This window comes from Lathamus discolor, chromosome 1 (assembly GCF_037157495.1).
Source record: "Lathamus discolor isolate bLatDis1 chromosome 1, bLatDis1.hap1, whole genome shotgun sequence".
NCBI classification, from domain to species: Eukaryota; Metazoa; Chordata; class Aves; order Psittaciformes; family Psittacidae; genus Lathamus; species Lathamus discolor.
This window is the reverse complement of record NC_088884.1, coordinates 15,511,415-15,531,049: the sequence shown is the minus strand read 5'-3', so window position 1 is coordinate 15,531,049 and position 19,635 is coordinate 15,511,415. Positions and strand designations below refer to the sequence as shown.

Genomic DNA, 19,635 nt, shown 5'->3' with positions numbered 1-19,635 from the left:
TGCCTGCACTCTAACGGTCTCAGAGATGTGACACACATTATGAATCAACCCCATAAATCTATCCCGCAGAAGGATTTATTCTGACTGGAGCGGAAGCTCCCGGTGAAGAAGTTCCCCTGAATCCCAATCTCTCGACCCAAAACAAGCTGTTCCTCAGCTGCCTCGCAGGCAGAGCCAGATACTTCTGGGGCAATCCTTCCCACTCCTCCCGGATAAACTTCCATGAAAACCCAGGAGGTGGGAGGCCGGAGGGACGCGCTCTTCCCAGCCGTACCCAAGCCCTTCCCGTTCGCTCCCGGTCCCACCGCGGCGGCTCGCTGCCAGGCCCGGGGCCCGCGGAGCCCGGCGGCAGGCCCCTGCGGCGGAGCAGGCCACGGGCCGCCCCGCGGAGCCGCCGCCCCGGCCCCCGGCCCGCATGACATCATCGGGCCGCTCGGTATCGATCCCCGCCGGTGAGCGGCGGCTGCCGCTGTCACCGCGCCCGCCCTGCGCTGAGGGGAGCGCGGGTCCTGCTACACTGGAGCTCATCGCTGTCGCCTGACAGTGCTGCGCCGGCTTTGGGCTGAACCGGCTGCGAGGGGAAAGGCGGCGGACCCCGGGGGAAAGCGCCCTGTCGTCGCGGCGACTCCGGCCTCCACGGACCGCCGTACTTCTGAAGTACTGCCCCCCCGGCTCAGGGGTTAGGAAAAAGGAATTCACCGGGTGGGAATCGGGAGGGAAGAAAACGAGAGACTAGCGGGAGGATCCAAGCGGTGACAGGCGAAGAAACCGCCCCGTCCCTCTCCCGACAGGCTGCGATGCGCACCAGGGCAGGCGCTTCCGAGCCCCTCGCTTTAAGCGAAAGGGGCGGGAGGGGGGGTTCAAAGGCATAAACAAGCAGCGCAGGACATAATGCTTCCCCCTCGCTTTCCTCAAGCTGGGCTGCCCAGGCTCGCCAATGAATCCAGCTGGGCTGTGCACCGCGATGGGAACGTGCTGCCGCGGACGCTGCCCTCCCCTCACTGAGGAGGCTGCTGCTGCTGCCGGCGGTGCCGAGGCTTCCTTCCCCTCACCGAGGAGGCTGCCTCCGCCGCCGCCGCCGCCGCTGCTGCCTGCCCACCCCTGAGGACACTGCTGCTGCCGCGGAGCTGCCTTGCCCCCATTGAGGCAGCGTTACTGGGAGAGATTGTGCCGCTGCGACAGGGGAGGACGGAGCTGGGGGCGCAGTGAGCATGCGCCGCGGCGGCCGCTGACTGGGCTCTGCCCAGGTACTGAGGGGGAAAAAAAGGGAAAAAAGAGCAAGAAAAGGAAAAGGATTGCGAGAAAGGAGAATGGCAGGCGGCGGGGGAAAATAAAACAGGCGCTAACAGAGACCGCTCGGCTGGCGGGAAGGCGCAGCTCTGGCATGTGGGGATCTCCGGCACCAACAGGTAGGAGGAGAGGGGCCGGGGCAGTCTGGGGGTGCCGAGGGCTGCCGCAGCTGCCGGTGCGTGTGGGGAGGGCTCCCCCCGGGAGGGGGTCTGGAGAGGGGGTGATTACTAAAGAGGCGGCATGATGGAAGTGTGCTCAGACAATGCCTCTTCCGCTCTCCCGAGCTCCCCGCCGCGGGAGGCTCCCGCATGGCTCCGGCAGATGCGGCTCTGCCAGGCAGCGGCACCCGGGCTGCCTTGCAGCGCGGCGCAGTCCAGCCCTGCATGGCCGTGCGCGGGGGAGCGGGCGGCTTCGTGTGCGTGTGAGTGAGCGTGTGTGTCAGTGTGTCGGTGCCAGCGTGGGTCCGTGTGTCCGTGCGGAGGTAGGGCCGGCGCGCCGCGGGGACAGCTCCTCAGAGGAGGGGAAGCGGCGGGGTTGGCGGCAGGGGGGAGGGAGAGTCTGATTTCATGGCTTTAAAGCGGTGCCATGATCTGATCAGCCTCTGTTTACACAGCAGCAATCAGGCTCTTTTGTGGACGGTAAGAATGGAAGGGTTTTGCTGGGATTCAGTGGGAATATCCTTTGTACACCCGAGGTAGCATAGGAAACACTTGGTGTGAATAACGAAGGAGCCTGATCATTGCTGCTGTGGCTCCTGTCCCTGGCTCTGGAGGGAGAGGATAAAAAAACAACAACAAAACCTCCCTCCAGCAGCAGCAGGCAGTTCTTTATGTTATTTTATTGCATGAAATGTGTTCCGGTAGGATTCACTGGGAGGATTAGTGGGAATCACGGAGCCCTAATTAGCCAAAAAAAATAATAATTCAATTTATTATATGTTTATTTAAGCATTACGAAAACCAGCCTTCCTAAAGGACAGGCATTACATCTTGTGTGTATTGCCCATTTTTGCTCAGTATTTACACTGACCGTCGCTTAATATGAATTATGTTGAGGCTTTAAAGATTTGCATTAAAGCGAGGGGGTGGGGGGAGGGAGCCCCTAAAGCATCGTGCTATCGACTGTGGTGTACCTGTTTATTTGAGAGCTAAATGATAAAATTATGGTTTATAGGAGGAAGGGAAGGGGATCGTGAATACTGTTTCTCTTACAATATGCATGAACTAACACAGTGTGATTAATGTGCTTTGGTGACTTGGGTTAAAAACATAAATTCTGCAGGGTTTCTTTGGGTGTGATCCGTATCAACACAGCAGCTGCCTCTAAAACATTGACAAACACTGTAGCCATAAAATAAATGTAGGTAATGTCAAAATATCAGCAGTCTTTGTTTTCTTTTTCTTTTCTTTTTTTTTTTTTTAAAGATGTCAGTGGTTAGCTCTTGAGCTTGCAAACTGGGAGCCTTTTGATTCATAAAATCTCTGAGGCTTTAACTGCAAAATTATATATGCTACCAAATATAAGGGGCACCGGTCAGTTCTGAAACTGTAACAAGCCAAATCTGTGAAATGCCAATAATCGATCATGATAAACAGTAAGTATATATATATGTATATATATATATATATATATATAAAAGCCTCATGGTTTTTAAAAACAAACAATAGTACTCAAATTTACAACTTCATTTGGTTCTCCATAAATTAACATCTTTGTTAGCACTTTCTGACATCATTTCTTGTTAACTTAAGAACTGATAGCTCGATTTTTTTTCAGATATTTTGATGGCATGACAAATCAGAAAGAAGAGGATGTACTGTATGACTAGACACAAGATCAGTTCTGTTTGTGGATTACATTTTCAGTAAGATGTATGGATCTATTTTTTCCTTGTTCTTAAATATAGATCATGAGACTTGACTGAGGCAATATACATATCATCCATCCATCTATGGCGAACTACAGCCATGCAGCTGACAACATTTTACAAAATCTCTCTCCTTTAACAGCTTTTCTGAAACTGACTTCACTGGGTTTCATAATAGGAGTCAGTGTGGTGGGTAACCTTCTGATCTCCATTTTGCTAGTCAAAGATAAGACCTTGCATAGAGCTCCTTACTACTTCCTGTTGGATCTTTGCTGCTCAGATATCCTCAGATCTGCAATTTGTTTCCCATTTGTTTTCACCTCTGTAAAAAATGGCTCTACTTGGACGTACGGGACTCTTACTTGCAAAGTGATTGCCTTTTTGGGGGTTTTGTCCTGCTTTCACACTGCTTTCATGTTATTCTGCATAAGCGTCACCAGATACTTAGCTATTGCCCACCACCGTTTTTATACGAAAAGACTGACCTTCTGGACCTGTTTGGCTGTTATCTGTATGGTGTGGACCCTCTCTGTAGCCATGGCTTTTCCCCCAGTTTTAGATGTGGGCACCTACTCGTTCATTAGGGAGGAAGACCAATGCACTTTCCAGCATCGTTCCTTCAGGGCTAATGATTCCTTGGGATTTATGCTTCTTCTTGCCCTTATCCTCCTAGCCACACAGCTTGTCTACCTCAAGCTGATATTTTTTGTTCACGATCGCAGGAAAATGAAGCCAGTCCAATTTGTTGCAGCAGTGAGCCAGAACTGGACTTTTCATGGTCCTGGAGCAAGTGGTCAAGCAGCTGCTAATTGGCTGGCTGGATTTGGAAGGGGTCCCACACCTCCAACCTTGCTGGGAATCAGGCAAAATGCGAACACCACAGGCAGGAGAAGGCTACTGGTTTTAGATGAGTTCAAAATGGAGAAGAGAATCAGCAGAATGTTCTACATCATGACATTCCTCTTTCTGACCTTGTGGGGTCCCTATTTGGTAGCCTGTTACTGGAGAGTTTTTGCAAGAGGGCCTGTAGTACCGGGGGGATTTCTAACGGCCGCTGTCTGGATGAGTTTTGCCCAAGCTGGAATCAATCCTTTTGTCTGCATTTTCTCCAACAGGGAGCTGAGGCGCTGTTTCAGCACAACCCTTCTTTACTGCAGAAAATCCAGGTTACCAAGGGAACCTTACTGTGTTATATGAGGGAGCATCTGTAAATCTTTAGCCTTGTGAAACACTACCATTCTCTGCTAAGCAATTGTGGCCTGTAGCCATGTCTTGAGGAGAAAATCAAGAATGGGATGTCAGCAGTTGTAAGGATTTGGGCAACATTCTGCAGTCTTTGCAATAGCTCACCTCTAATCCTATTTTAAACCTAAACATGTTCCTGCTGACCACTGCTGAAGGTTTGTAATTAAGAACAAAGGACTGAACTACTGCCCTGAATTCCTTTATGTGGTTAAAATCTAGATTATGAAAGTAGCAGGTGCTAAGTATCAGTGCTAAATGCTGTGTATATCACTACATAAAATAAGACCATCAAAAAGATTAGCATTGGACATCTTAATAAATTAAGTTGATATGAGGTTAATGTGTTGATAAAACTAATTTTAGACATTTGAAGACCTTTAAAACATTTCATACAATTATTGTTTTGCAAAGACTGAAAACTGGGGACTCAAGTACTGTAACTGATTAAAGATGTGCCATGCATTATTGGATTATCACACTTACAAATCTGTTTGCCTTGTGAGTAAGTTTTGGGGAGCATTCCAAAGCAGTATTTTTGGTCAGATTTAGACTTTTTTTTTTTTTTCTTTTTTTTCCTTTTTTTTTTTTTCCCCCAAAATATATTACTCTTTCTACATACCATTTTACCTAACAGTGAAATTATTAGCATTTAACTGTATTCTATGTGTTTTTTGATGATTTGGTATAAAGTTTAGTAGACTCTTATATTTTTTAAAAAGCTAGATATCAGTCTGTTAGGCAACGTTAATGATAATATCCAGTCATAATTGAACAGTTACACAGAATAAACACATGTTGCCTTAAAGGGTTATCTAGTATCTTCCATTTTGTTTAGCATTGAAGCAAATAAGCAAGGAAAACTGAATCAATAACTCTGGTCAGTCATTTGGGAGTGCATGAGAGATCACTTAGTCCTCTTTTTTCCTTCTTACTCCAGTGGTTCCCAAAATCAGTATGCACATCACTGGGATTATATGATTTTTTTCTAGGTGTGCCGCCCTTTCTAGTTTGTTCTGAGAAACACAGGCAGTTGATGTATGTTTATATTTTAAGACAGCTGTCATGGGGAGACCGCAGCCTTAGTATGATATCTTGCACAATTTGTGAAGCATTTATTCTACTGAAGGCACAGTCTTGTTTATATTTTCTGCACATTTTGGTGTATTGGTTGTTTTAAATTATTTAAGTTTTAACTTGTGAAAGCATATAATATGATTTCTTAGTATTTTAGAAAAACATTAGAGTCTGTGAGTCTTTCCTTCTTTAAGATACAGATGTGTGGATTTCAATATAAAGTTGCATTTGCCAAAATTTACCTGTGTAGCTTGTTAATTTTCTTGGAATAAAATTTTACATTTTTCCAGTTATACAATTAACCTTTTTTATTTTGTCTAGTGAGGTAGCATGAAGTACTGAGAATGTAGCCATTATGAATTATTATCCTTTGCAGTCACTGTATTCCCAAACTGTAAATGCATGAATGATGGGGACCACAGGATTGATAAATGATATTATCTACAGTAGCACTATTGTGTAGTTTATCATAATTACCCATTTATCTGTTCTAATATGTCAGCTATATTTAAAGTTACAACACAGTATTTGACATCAACTTCACAGTTTAATTTTGGAAAATGTGTATATTTGAAGCACAACATCATGATTTGGTCAATCACAAAGAACATTGATTTTTCTTAATTTTTGGAGAGACAAGACTAGAGGTCTTAATTCAGTATTAATATATCTTGTCCTTTGTTGTATTTTTATAACCAGCAAGTTAATATAGACATACACAAGCAGCAGTCAATAATGGAAACGCTTAAATTTGTATGATAACATTATACAACATATGCAACAATTCATAGAGTTGTGTCTATATGTGATCAGACAACTTGATCAAAGATTTGGTGAGCAATCTGTTTGACCTCACTTACACTTTTATACTGAGGTTGATTGGTTGAGAGGCATGGCTTTATATACTGTGTTGAAACAGAAAAATTGCTAAAATAACGAGTCCTCATCAGTACAAGAATGTTTCAGAACGTAATTTGAAATGGGACCAATAAACTTCTACCAAAAGGACTTTTTTATTACACTGAAAAAGGCTTTGAAATTAAGGTAGTTAAGTAATTGTCAAAGAGAGCAAGAGTGAATAAAACCTGGATCGTACATGGAGAAAAAATCTGAAAGTTATCCCACTTAAGTTTATTAAAAGGTTGATTGGCAATAACTTCAGTCTAATTTCTATAAAATAGTAACCTTTACAAGGAACATTGATATTACATATTGTAATAAAGAAGTACATATAAATAAAGTTGTAAATAGTGTTATAGTTGTAGAAGTAGTCGGTTTTGAAGATTAGCCAGAAAATTTTCAACTATGAAATTTCAAAAGCTGCAAATCTGGGGCCTGACCTAACTCCTGATAAAGTCAGTTGGTGTTTTCCCATTAACTTCATTTGGAGCAGAAGCAGGCCCTAACATTTCTATAGTACTATGCTTCTGAAATACTAAGAAGGCTGTAATTACTATGCAGTGGGAAAAGAAAAAATAAAAACAATTCAAAATTATTTCCCTGGAAGTTTTGCAAGCAGTAACTGATGTAAATTAAAATAATAAACAGTAAACAAGTCTGAAAGCAAATATTTTGCTAAATGTTTTTCTTTTGATATGAATATAATTCCTTCGGCTAGCTGCAAAATGTGCAACTGTATTACTACATGGCAGAGAAGTACTTTTTTTTAAGCAAATTTTTATAATTGTTCCAGTAAGCAGTCAGCAAACAACTGAAGTATTATTTTCTCTATTGTTAAAAGAACAAGGGGATGTTCAGGGAAATTAAAACACAACATATGAAGTAATATTTCATGCAAAGTTATTACTCAGTGGAACTTACTGGCACAGGATGTCAAGTAGTTTAGAGACATTCCTACAAGAATTGTATGTATACATGAATTAAAGCAGCTTGCAGGTTTTGGCATTTTGATCCCAGTCAGCGTATCAAATCTAACATATTAGGGTATAAATTCAAAGGAGCAAGAAAGTTTATTCCAATTCAGTGCACTGTTGTGTCACAGTATGAAAAGCCTTTTGCTTTCATTTTGATACAGGAGTTAAGCTGTTGCCAAAGTTAAAATACAGGGCTGGTAGGTTACTCTTTTCGAACAGCAAAGAATGTCATACTATTTTATATCTGTATGCTCATGGGTAATGTGAAGTTAGTAGCTTTAATTTTCTTGGTGGCATAAGAAAAGAGTAAGAACAGATTCAGTGGAGAAACGGCTGTCTGCCCCTGTTGCTTTCCTGCCCTCTGTTGCCCTGCTGGCCTTTTGGACAGCCTCTCTGTCAAATCCTTCTTCAAAATTAAATGTTTCATATAGCGAGTCTTATCTTTCTCCTGCTCCTTACAAAATGCCTCAGCCATCCCTCCTCCCCAGCAGATAAGCTCCTACAGCAGCTTCCCAAGGTTTGTTAGTGTCTGCATTCCCTTCCTGAAGACAGAGAGACCACCAGTTCCTTCCAGCTGCCTTAGTAGTTCCTGGAGTCATCATTCCATGACACACTGGGTGTCACTGTCTTTTGGCTTTGCTGTGAAGCAGATGCTATTTATGTTCTGCAGATTAAAATGAGAATGGGGAAGGGGACAACAGGAAACAACTTCCCTTCTCCTAACTCCTTCATGAAGAAACCTCTATTATTGTTGCATTGCCTAGGAGCAAATGATTTTATTTAAAGCATATTTGGTGCTAATGACCCTCTAGATGAATAAAATGTACAGCTAGCCAATTAATACAAGGGTTTTGGTACAGCTACAAAATCTTAATTATAAAATAGCTTTCCATCAGTCTCTAGCCTTTGGGGGCAGACGAGTCCACTGACTCTATCTCCTTTTAAGTGCATTGAGTTTGTTCCCTTGTATTGTCTTTGCTTTCCCTTTCAAGCATGTGAACATTTTACTTATATTAATAGAAGTCCAGTATTGCAGCAAGCTGTTATTACTCATGGGCTTAAAACAATAATATAAAGGGGAACTCTGATGCTTTTTAAGGTGAATTAGATATTTTGACAAGCAATTGTTTTTTAGCAAATGTCAAATAAAACTGGGGGTTGCTGGGCTCTTTCATGGTTGCACAGTCAACTCTTAGTTATTGAAAATAGAAATGGAGTATCCTAACCCACATAAAGCTATAACATGGGTAATACAAAGCGTATGCACATTAGGTAAGGACTTCCTGTGTTACATTTATCAAGGAGTGGAGTTAAGCTGAAGTGAAAAGTGAGGTCAGAATTCAAAGAAAAATGGTGGGTTTCCTTTTTTTCCTTTTTGTTTTAGCATAGCACTGCTAATCTGCAACCTGGGTTACACACCCACAGGCTAGCAAGAGTTGACTGTACAATTCTGCATACCACAGACAACTTCCTTCTAGTTTATATTCATTGAGAGCTATATAAATGTACACTGCTAATCTGATTGACTTTTCAGAGAAAAGAGAAGGCTCAGTCTGAGGTACGGTTCTTCAAAGCTAAAATTCAGTATGTTCTCTGCTTGTCTTTACTGAAGTGATTCTGAGTGTGAAGAAACCAGTGATACAAATCAGTAATGATCATAAGCATTCTCTGGCTATGACCACAACAGGAGATGACATTTTGCAATTCATATGCCAGCAACAAATCAAAGAGTTTGATATTACACACCATGACTTTCCTTGAGTGGCCTGAAAATAGCTCATGCTTTATATTAAAAAAAAAAAAAAAAGAAGAGATGAAGCTGCCCATTTAAGTCGATAAAGTCTTTTAAGTAGCCAGTGTGGAAAAACAGGGGTGAATTTTAAAGTTTGCTCATTATAAGGAGTGAAGTGGTTTTCTGGTGTTCTTAGTTTGGCTGAACTGTGTAATTACGTAAGTATGCAATGATCAAAGGAGTGCCGCAGTAAATAAGTTAGATTTTTTTCATAGTCTAAAGAGGAAATAAATAACAACAATCATCAGCCATTTGAAATAAAATAATTGCAGATGTCCATATGTTTCATAAAATGTAGATAACAAAACGATTATTGACATTTTCAGTACTTAGTGATTTTAGGTAATTGATGCTTTTAAACAACGCCTTTAGACAGTGAGCTGGCTGATGCAGCCCAGTGAGAGACTTAATCTTTGCATCACTGGTTTTGTACTATGCTTTGTATTTAATAAGCACAAGAAAGGTAAAGCCAGAATTCAACTGTTATAATCTTCAACAAACTCTGCATCAGCTGCAACAAAACTTCTCCAAGTATTTGGCAAGTTACTGTCTCCAGAGATTACTCAAAATTGTCCCTGTGCTAATTCATGAAAAGTCTACTTCACGCTTATTAAAGAGCCATCCAGTTAAAGATGCATATTTTTTTTCATCCTTTCATTGGTTGGCTAAGACAAGTTCTGCTGTAATGTGGAGTTAAAAATCACAAATATGAAATAATTCATTTGAATTTCAGTTATTACACTACCTATATATGACATTGTTGTAGCCACATTTTAAATAACCCCACAAAGTTTATGTCTGAAGAATGTAAAAAACCCCAAACAATCACATGCTTCCAGTTCATTCTTTCTCTTATTTCCATTGAATGTTACAGTTTCAATTTAGGAATGTAAAGGCAAACTCTGAAATGCAAGTATGTTGGATGGGAGAGGAAAAATACTGGAAAGAGATCTGTTAAGGTTATCTTTGCAATATATGTATCATATATGGTACATATCATATATGTATTGCATTTTATCCATGGTTATAATCTGTCAGTTTGCCTACTTTTTCCCAGTACGTATATGTTGTATAGATACAATTTTCAAGCCACCATTAACTGCAGCATTTCCTGAGCCCTTTTATTTTCATTCTGCAACCATGAGGCTCAGGCATGCTAACATCCTTATGCAAACTGAAGAAATTGCTAAAAATACAAAGTTTTGCACTATCTCAGCAGATCAGGTCCTTCACATAGTTTAAGAGGGTGGCACAGATATTTTATGACTATTCTGGGCAGCAGGTTGGAGGATACAACAAACTTTTCACCCCTGTTTATGGGCCAGTTAAAAACCTGCAGTTATCCCATAAAGAAGCCACCTCCTATCACAGCCCATCATAGCCCTGTGACCCTTTTCATGTTGAGTTTAAGTTGGACTTTGGTTGTGCATGCTCTAAGTGGGTGAAATTCAGCAGTGAGCAGAGATAAGGAATGCCTAGACAACATTCATAGGCTACAGACAGGTGATACGTGCTTGTCTTCTCAAAACAGAACAGAAGAAGCAGAGGCCCAAAGGTAAATGTGTTGTGTTTTTTTGTGACCTGGTAGATATTTCATGCCTTGTTGGTCCCTCAGAAGTGACTGAGAAGATGTTTTATTTTTAATTTGGGGTTTTTGTGGAAAATGCTTGCCATCTCAGCTACTCCATTCCATCCCACCAATTACCAGTTTGATTTTATGCTCAATCAAGTTTATATACTCTTTAAAATACATATTTAATAGTAAAACATATTTGTAGCTTTGAACTGATTATGGACAGGTATATCAGTGTCTGTGCTTCCTCATTTCCATAAGCATTTCCTGTGTAACAGACACACAAATCCTGTTTTTTAAGTTAAGGCACTCTACAATTACATGTTTCCTGAATTCTCTGTGAAGGCCTTTAAACTTTGGAAAATCCTCCTGTTTGTTGATCCAGAATACTAAATGCAGTTTCTTATGGCACACCACAGGGAACATTTTATTTCTCTGACTGTAGGACTGTTTGAACATCAGAGACTGCAAATGTATATTTAGGTCCTGTATAATAATTTATTGTAATGACTGGGCAATAGAATCAATAGTGGTGGGACTGCTAGAATAGGATATTTCAGTAGCTGCAACTTTAAATTACATAGTAAGACATCTAGCACAAGGCAGAAATGCTCCTTTTGTAAGATGATTATATACATAGAAAGTAAACACACACAAATGAGTACAGTTCTATAGGATTTTGATTAACATATTCAGTCATAACTACAGCAAGATGGGCACAAAGCAAAAAAGAGAAAGTAGCGTACCATTTGATATGTAATCCATGTAACTGGCTCAGTTCCTACTATTCCTACTCAAGCAGAATTTTCCCTCTCTTGTGGAAAATTGTCTCAATAAAGACTACAAGATCTTTATAATTTACTTAAGTGTTTATGTTTTTTACTTGACCAGTTCTTAGTGAGAGCATGGCATAGGAGGACTTGTAATTTCTGTCATAGTCTATGGGCAAAAGCAAGCCTTTGATTGGTTTCAAGAGGGAAATATATATATATATACACACACATATAGAGAGCGACTTTTCTTAGACTCCCCAAAATAATGTAGTATAGTTTATACTATAGTGTAGTATAGTATATAGTATACTCCCCAAAATAATATAGTATAGTTTATAGTATAGTGTAGTATATGAGGGACAGCTCAGGGCACGAAGTATCACACTAGAATACAGTAAGTGAGTATAAAATCTTGATGCAAGGAAGGAGAGGGACATTTAGTAATAGCTTGCTATGCTATGTAGTTGTAAATAATGGTTTTGGACTCATTTGTAAACCTTCTTATAAGCTCCTAAGTGGTGCTAAGGGCATCTGCAGTAAGGTGGGTGTAGTGCTGCAGCAGAGTCCTTATCCCCACTTCTTTACATAGGGGTTGACTGGAAGCAGTACACATTTTAGGCTGGCTGCTGCACCAAACACCTTGTGTAGCAGTAATACTCACTAAACTCAGCAGCCTCAGGATTTCCTCCAGATGGGTTATTTGGTCACAGTCACATTTTTGAAATGTGTTTTTCTTTCAGTGTTTTCTGTGAGTCATTTCTGTTCTTAATAGGTGGAAAGAAATGCATGGAAATGGAATGAATGAGTTGAGCAAATCCTTGTCAGCCCAGTCTTGGTGTGAGGAATTTCATCAGGGTGTAAATAGGTGTGGAAGCTCCTCACAATTCTTCCACATCTCAGACACTCTGGTACTTCAGTGTAGTTAGCATTTGCACATACAAGGGGCTCAAATGGTCTGCCCCAGTCAGTATTCAGTCTCTCTTTGCAATGTTCATCTTGAGAAAGACACACACCATTTTTTGAGGAGAATCTTCTATATAAGTGACCATCCTCTAAGAGGTACATTGTCACAGAAGCTGAGATTTGTTGTTTCCTTTGGTATGGCAGAAAACATTTCAGTTTTGTACCTCTTGTATTAAAATTTCATGTTAAACTTGCTTTTTAGCATACTAACTTAAATATAGTATTACAGAAAAGCCCATTACCCCTCCCAGTCGGGAAGAGCACCAGTCTGTTAAACACAGTGTTGGTGGGAATATTTTGATCCTTTGGCATCAGTTAAATGCTAATTGCAATAACAATTATTGCAATATTTGATTGTATGAACCCCCTGAAGGGGTTAATTTCCTGCTTTGACATTTTCTTATGCAAATATCCTCATCCCATTTCATGCAAGACAGGTTTGTCAAATGTGGCTGCTTTGGGTGGTATTGACATCTAAGTTATGCCATCTAAGGACAAGTGCCGGCTGCTAAATAATTTATTCATTTAAATTTCAGAGGAGGCTATGAAACTACCACAAAAAAATGAGCAATGTATGTGATCCATTAAACACTGGCTTTGGTACCTGACTATTGTCAGACTTAGCATTCAAACCTCATACAGAATTAGAAACCAAGCTGTCAAGATAATTCCTAGTCACTGAATGTAACTATGAAATGGTATTGTTATATATATTCTACTTGACTGCTTCTTTGCAAATATTGAAAAAGTGTGTATGGTAAGACTCAGATGGAAAAGCCTTGACCATACTGAAATAAGTAATAAAATGCCTATTGCTTTCAGTGAAGGCAGGGTTCTATAAACCTTAAGTTCTAAAGACAGTGGATGCATGCCATGCCGTTGATGTATACGTTGCACTTGTATGCCCAGCATATCTAAGAATTTTTAAGGCCCACTTCTCATTCTTAAGCTTTTTTGTTGATTTCTTCATGACAAGGTCTTCATACTATGCTCTTACAGCAATGAAATCTAAACTCCTGTCGTAATTTGTATTTATGTATAACCACGTTGCTTAATAGCCTCTTCATAGACAATTACCCCTTTGTATTAGGTTCTGTGAAAAAGCAGCTGCTGTCTAAAAGCAAAGAATTAAAAGATAACACAAGATGGGTGCAGACAAATGGGATTCCAGGCAAGTGGGATTCCAAGGAATTGATGAGACAGTGCTGATAAGCATGATGGGCAAGGAGATCCCAGCATATTCAGGCCTTGTGAGGGGGAGAGCTGGGAGAGAGGAAAGGGAAAAGGAAAGAGAAGGGGAGAGATATACTTGAAAAATGAAGTTTTAAAAGAATTGAAAAGTAACGGGGATGGATTGTCAGAAGGGAAGAGCAGCTTGGGAGAAAGTACAAAGGCTGTTTCTTGAAAATCTAATTGTCAGTGGTAATTGTCAGTGATAGCCTGTCAACATGAGCAGATTGGAACCTCTTGATAAAGAAAGAAACATGATAGGCCAAGAGGAGAATGAAGTCACATCAAAGCTGTGGGAGAAACATAGCTACTGATTCACAGCATTAGGTGGAGAGAGGTCATTAGAGGTCAGGCTGAAAGTGAGGCTCAATGAAAACAATCGGTGAAAGCCAAGGAGACTGACTCCAGGTAGTGACTGCAGTCAGGGAGCTTAAAAAGAGCGGTAGAGATGGTGTAATAGCTGCCGGCATAAGTGGGATACAGGTTTGTCATTCCCCCACCCCCCCCTTTTTTTTTCTTTTTTTCCACCACCAAAGTAAGGAAGAGACTGCATAATGCCTGGATTGTATGGGAAGAGACAGAGGACAGAAGGTGACGAAACCAGCAAAGCAGTGGCTGAGGGTCAGGACCAGCTATTGATAAGGGTGGTGGGAGGTGAGGATAGCTGAAGGGAAGGCTGGCAGAAATACCAAATTTGGATGAATGTTCTTGGAGTAAAGTGATGAAATGTGCATCTGAGATTCCAGGAGACAGAGGACACTGGGAAAGATGGAAAGGATGATAATAACAAGAAAGGGGAATGACATCAGTCAGGGAAGGGGAGGGACAAAGAAGTGATGAGCAGCCATCTTGCAGGAGGATGACAAAAGCCAACAGTGAGGTCACCCAGACAGGAACGGGTTGCTGTTGTCTGTTACGGGTGCTGCTTATCAATTACACTGTGCTAACCTTTGGCAAAAGGAAGCAGTGTCAAGCCATTCCAACATTAGTGAGTTCTGGGCAACTGTAGTCTCAGTGCTCTTGTAGTGTCTTGTAGCCTGTATTACATCTGAGTTCAGTAGGAGCTTGAAGAAAGGCTGACTAGTGTCTATTATTTACTGTTCTTTCCTTTTTAACATCTTAACAGGAGTTTCTGTTCTACATTCATGTTCTTTTTCTTGCCCTTTTTTGTAACTTTACTAAGAAAAACTACATGTTCTTTGTAAGTGACACTATGTATTTAGAGTATGTTGGTCCAGCAATTTTTATAACTTTCAGACTGAATGATAGCTTTTCAGAACAGTGAAAGTGCAGTTTCTGTGCAATTTGAGAGCACTGCAGTGTTTTATTGTCATTATCTCCCATAATGGTGGTATCTTGGTCTGGTGAAGTGACCATTAGGATGAAAGCCAGTAACGTCCAGGTTTTCATTGCATCTTTGCCACTAACATCACTGCATGAGTGACCTTGGGTGATTCATATAGGCCAACTTTTCAGCTATCCACTAATTTTAAGCAATTCAAGGACACTTTGGGTTCCCAGTTTAAAACACTAGTGAACGTATTTGTAAGAAAATGCAGCACTCGTAAGTATAGATTGTGTTAATGTGGTAGGTGTATAGGTGGTGAAGCCAATCAAGAATATTCTGTTTAACTTGGTTAGCCAAGTCTTGGCCTTCTGTGGGAAATTTTGTCTTCCACTTCGCAGACTTTTCCTTCCTGAGAAACTGAAAATATTCTGGGAAGAAAAGTTCTAATTCCTGACCATTGTTTAAGATTAGGGCCAACAGTATCTTGAGATAGTCTTCCAAAAATAAGGTAACCAGATCAACAGTCAGCTTGAAAATGTGGGTTGAAAACTTTTTTTCTGTGGTGTTTGCCAGTTGAATGAAATGGCAAATAATATAACTCACTTGAAGGATGAGAAGCTTAATTATGTAAAGTTTCTAGATTGCTGAAACTCGTTATAAATCAGGATTTACCCCCTGTAATTGACAGGGCCGTGGTAAGATGGCCAGAGCTGCCCTAGGCAAGCAAATAATTGTTAAGAGTTTTTTCAGTTAAAGGTTGATGAGACAGTGTGGTGGTCAGCTTCCGTTGCTGACAGTAGACTTTGCTGACTGCAGCCCCAAAGTTTGGAGACAGCTGTGACAGATGATTTTGGATGTTCAGATAACCTCATCTTGCCAAGAGATATGTTCATTAAGTTGTCAAGGAACTGAAATGTATGCATTGCCCATCCATCTGGCATATAATTTAAATACAGCTGAATTCCTGACCTCAGATATGATATAAGCATTTCTGAGTAGACTTGACTGATGAATTTGCATAAACAGAGGCTCTTAGAATAAAAATGCATTTAGAAATGAAAGTAAAAAACACTCCTGAGATCTAGAGTCTCGTGACAACAGTGATAGATGGTAACATACTCAAAAAAATATTTCACTGAGTACTAACTAGTATTTTTAAAATGTTTGCACAGGATTTTTAGTACAATTAATAAAGTCTCTCTGTAGCCTGAAGAAAGGTGTCAGCAGTTGAAGTGCCTGAAACTCAGATACTGAATTAATCACAATGAGTTTTCTGAGGGCTGAATAGATAATCTGCATGATTTTAAATATTAAAAGCTTTTGTCAGGGTAGATGTGCCTGCAAAAATGCAAGCTGGCAGTTACACACGATTAAGTCACAGTTGTCTGGGCAGTTCCATATCTGGGTTACCACAAAATATTATAAATAAAAACAAGTATTGATACCTGATTAAAACCCCCCCAGTACTTCTGTCAGGTAGCAATGCTGTCATCAGTTAGGTGGACTTTGGCAATGTTGCGTTAACATCTTAGTATTTGAAACCAAATCATACTAATACAATGTTAGAACTCAACCGTGTAAAACCCGAGTGAGACATAATGACCCAGTGGGAACAGTAGCACCATGGAGGCTATGTGTGTCCCTTCGGACCAGCTTAGCCTCTCTTGGAACAGCCTAGTTCCCTTGACTGTCAGTGGACTTTCAACAAATAGATTGATGGTTTGATTGATAGGTTTAGAGAGGCATTTTCTGAATTCTGGAGGCTTTCAGTCCAGCTGCCTGAATCAGAGCATGAGGCTTGATAGTGAACACCCTTTCAGTCTTTCCTCAGGTCACTCTGTAAGAAAACTGCCTCACTCTTAATACTGCATGTAACATAAAGAGAAGACTTTCTTTTTCACTGTGCAGTAGAGCTGGTGCATGAATTTAAACTTCTACACAAGCAGGTGGCAACACTTTCTTTTCCACTCCCTTTCTCGGCATGGAGTGCATCGCTGTCTTCAAGTCACGAATCTAGGGATGTGTTTATCAACAGAGCTGATAGCAAAGCCTCCCTCTGCTGTATGAGGAATTTAAAGAGTGATGTATTTCTCACAGTCTCATGAGCATATTGAAAACCTGTTTCACTTACGGGCACTTCTGAACAGCCTGTCAATAGTTGTTCCTGCCAGCTCTTGTGGATATCCATGGGACGTCCATGTCACTAGTGTCGGAGCGAGTGACCCTGCCATCTAGTAGATCCTCAAAATCCACATGGAATTTAGTAGTTCTGAAGGGCAGAGACCTCTGCCAGCACCCACATGAAGAATATAAATGCAAATCTGTAATGTCCAGTCTGCACAAGTACTGCCCCACTCTGTCAGTTTTTTCCTTTCTCCTTTTCCACATATTACAGCCTTAAGACATTGTGTTCTTGGAGGGCAACAACTGCAGAACTCAACCATATTTGTCCCTATCCAACAGTGGTTCAGCAAATACTAGTTCATGTCTTGAGCTAGTTTCATTTGATACGCTCGTGCTTGCTTCAAAGTGTCTCATTGGAGGAGGGCAGAGTATGACCCAGGTGAAAATCTAGGCTTACCTGTCAGCACTGCTTAAATCTGTAAACATTTGCATCATCTGGTCTTTAGTCTGTCTCCATTGTTCAGTGGTATGGAGGCTCAAGAGCAACTTAAAGTGCAAAAGGCTCCATGATGTTCTGTCCAACATAGGTTCTTGCTTCAGCTCACAATGACCATCCTGTAGTACCTTCCTATGCATATCATCTAGCAAAGAATCCAGACTGGTATTCTGGGATACCTGTGGTGAGTTCAAGCTGTGCTGTGGTTATGAGTGTCCCATTGCTACTGCTTGAAGGGCATGTTTAAAAAAGGTGGCATGCCAGCTCTTGAAAGCCTCCTCCACCTGACTGCAGGCTTGCATCCGAACAGTTCAAGCTATGGCTGTAAGCCACACAACTCCCAAGGTGATTTCTACATCTGGGGTGTAAGGAAGTGCTTCTGTGCTCGGGATGTGTGGTGGTACAGGCATGTCCTTAGTCAACTGATGGACTAGTCAGGATACTCATACCTTTCTTGTTGTTGCTCATGCCTCTAACCCAAGCAGCACACTGAGCAGCAAGAGTTGTCTCTGAGGACCAAGGAAAGAATGAACTGTGGGTACTGCAGGGTGGGCAAAGGGAAGAATTGCAGCGGGAGGGAGGAGATGAACATTGGATTTCATTGTGAAAGAGGACAGATGACAAAAATTGCGATGTCAGAGGCATTATACCTAGGAGTAGCATGAATGCTCAGAGAGCAGAGGCAATGTGAAGAGACTGCGAGAGACAAAAGAGGTCTTGGAGCAAGGAGCAAAAGAAATGCATGGGCAGGCAGGCGAGCGGGTCTGGGTGAGAAAGGATGGTGATTTGAAAGGCTGCTGAAATGTAACCATTCATCAGCAGCCATTCTGTGCATTGGGAGGTCATTTTAGACACAGCCAAAGTGGCTTGGTTTAGGGGAAAACATGAATCATGCTTTAAAAACACAATAAATGCAGCCAGAAGGTTCTCAAAGAATACAGGGGTCAGTGGCAATTGGATCAGATGATCCTGTTTTTTCCAGGCCAGCTAGCAATTCTGGTGCACACTCTATCGAGGGCAGGACAAGGCAGAGGGAAGGTATGGGAGGCCATACTTGAAAGAGGTGTGTGATTTGATGCTTCCCTTGCAGCCTGTCTCACAGTGTGCTCCTGTAAGGCCTTAATTGGAACTGAAAACTGCTGTTTTTTTGCAGGACTCCCAAGGGAGAAGGGGAACAGCATTGCCTTTGCTGTAGTGGGGATGATTTCTTTCCTCCCTTTCCCTCCTGTGACACAAGCAGGGAAATAGATATTCCAGCCCATTGATCCTGCTTGGTGAATCTGGCACGGCATTATTTAAGATGACTGGAATTTTTACTTCTTTTTTAACTGTTGCCATCTGACTTAGCATTTGAAAAGCCTTGAAGATCATGTTATGTACACAAGCATAGATAATTTGTTTGTTGCAAGGACTGCAGTCGTAAGATGTGGATATCCAAGGCCATTGTGAAATTAAAGCTTAAAACCATTTAAGCAAGTCTGCATGTGAGTAAATAACCCTAGGCCTCCTGCTGCCAAGAAGTATCGAGGCAGAGCCCAAAGAACCGATGCTTTCAGCACAACACTGCCCTCTGGAGCTTTCTGAATCATTCTCGTCCCAAGCCGAACAAAGAACATCAGAGAGAACAGAAAAAGGCCTTGGTCTCCAATGTGAAAATGAATAGCACAGTGCTCAGAGTGCAGTGAGTGCTGAAAGCAGCTGTACTGCAAAAGCAATGGAAATATAAAGACATTCAACCCCATCACAAATACTGACAAATATTTTCAGCACTGAATGGAAGGCAGAAAGTAATTGAGTATTTTAAACAGACCTGGAAAGACTAACATACAATAATAAAAATGCTTTTTAATTTTGCTTCAAGGTGTTGGCAGCATTCTAACAAAGAAAATCAACAAGCTATTGGGAAGGAGAAAAATAATTTGCTCTCTCAACAATCTTATTTTAGATGCAGATCTTTTTCTGCTGTGCATCCTTTCACATTTTGATAGTGTTTGTGTCAACGCAAAGATGATATGTTACCTTGTGCTGTCAAGAGCTTACCAAAAT

At 41.3% G+C, this 19,635-nt stretch overlaps 1 protein-coding gene across 8 annotated transcripts in view; it reads left to right on the top strand.

Moving 5' to 3' along the window:
* Window positions 1–521: 521 nt before the first annotated feature.
* Window positions 522–19,635, top strand: part of GPR85 (G protein-coupled receptor 85) — a 66,075-nt gene continuing 46,961 nt past the window's right edge. For 3 of the 8 annotated variants that reach the window (XR_010616383.1, XR_010616372.1, XR_010616351.1), the window contains exons 1-2: window positions 522–1,409; window positions 3,067–3,161. Coding sequence is in view for 3 of the 8 variants with exons in the window: in XM_065696610.1 (XP_065552682.1) it covers window positions 3,242–4,354 (1,113 nt within the window). In the remaining 5 variants the exon portion in view is untranslated. Of the gene's footprint in view, window positions 1,410–1,636; window positions 1,712–3,066; window positions 6,999–19,635 lie in introns of those variants that run through there. The other 5 variants (XR_010616396.1, XR_010616391.1, XM_065696610.1 and 2 more) reach the window with 4 other exon arrangements.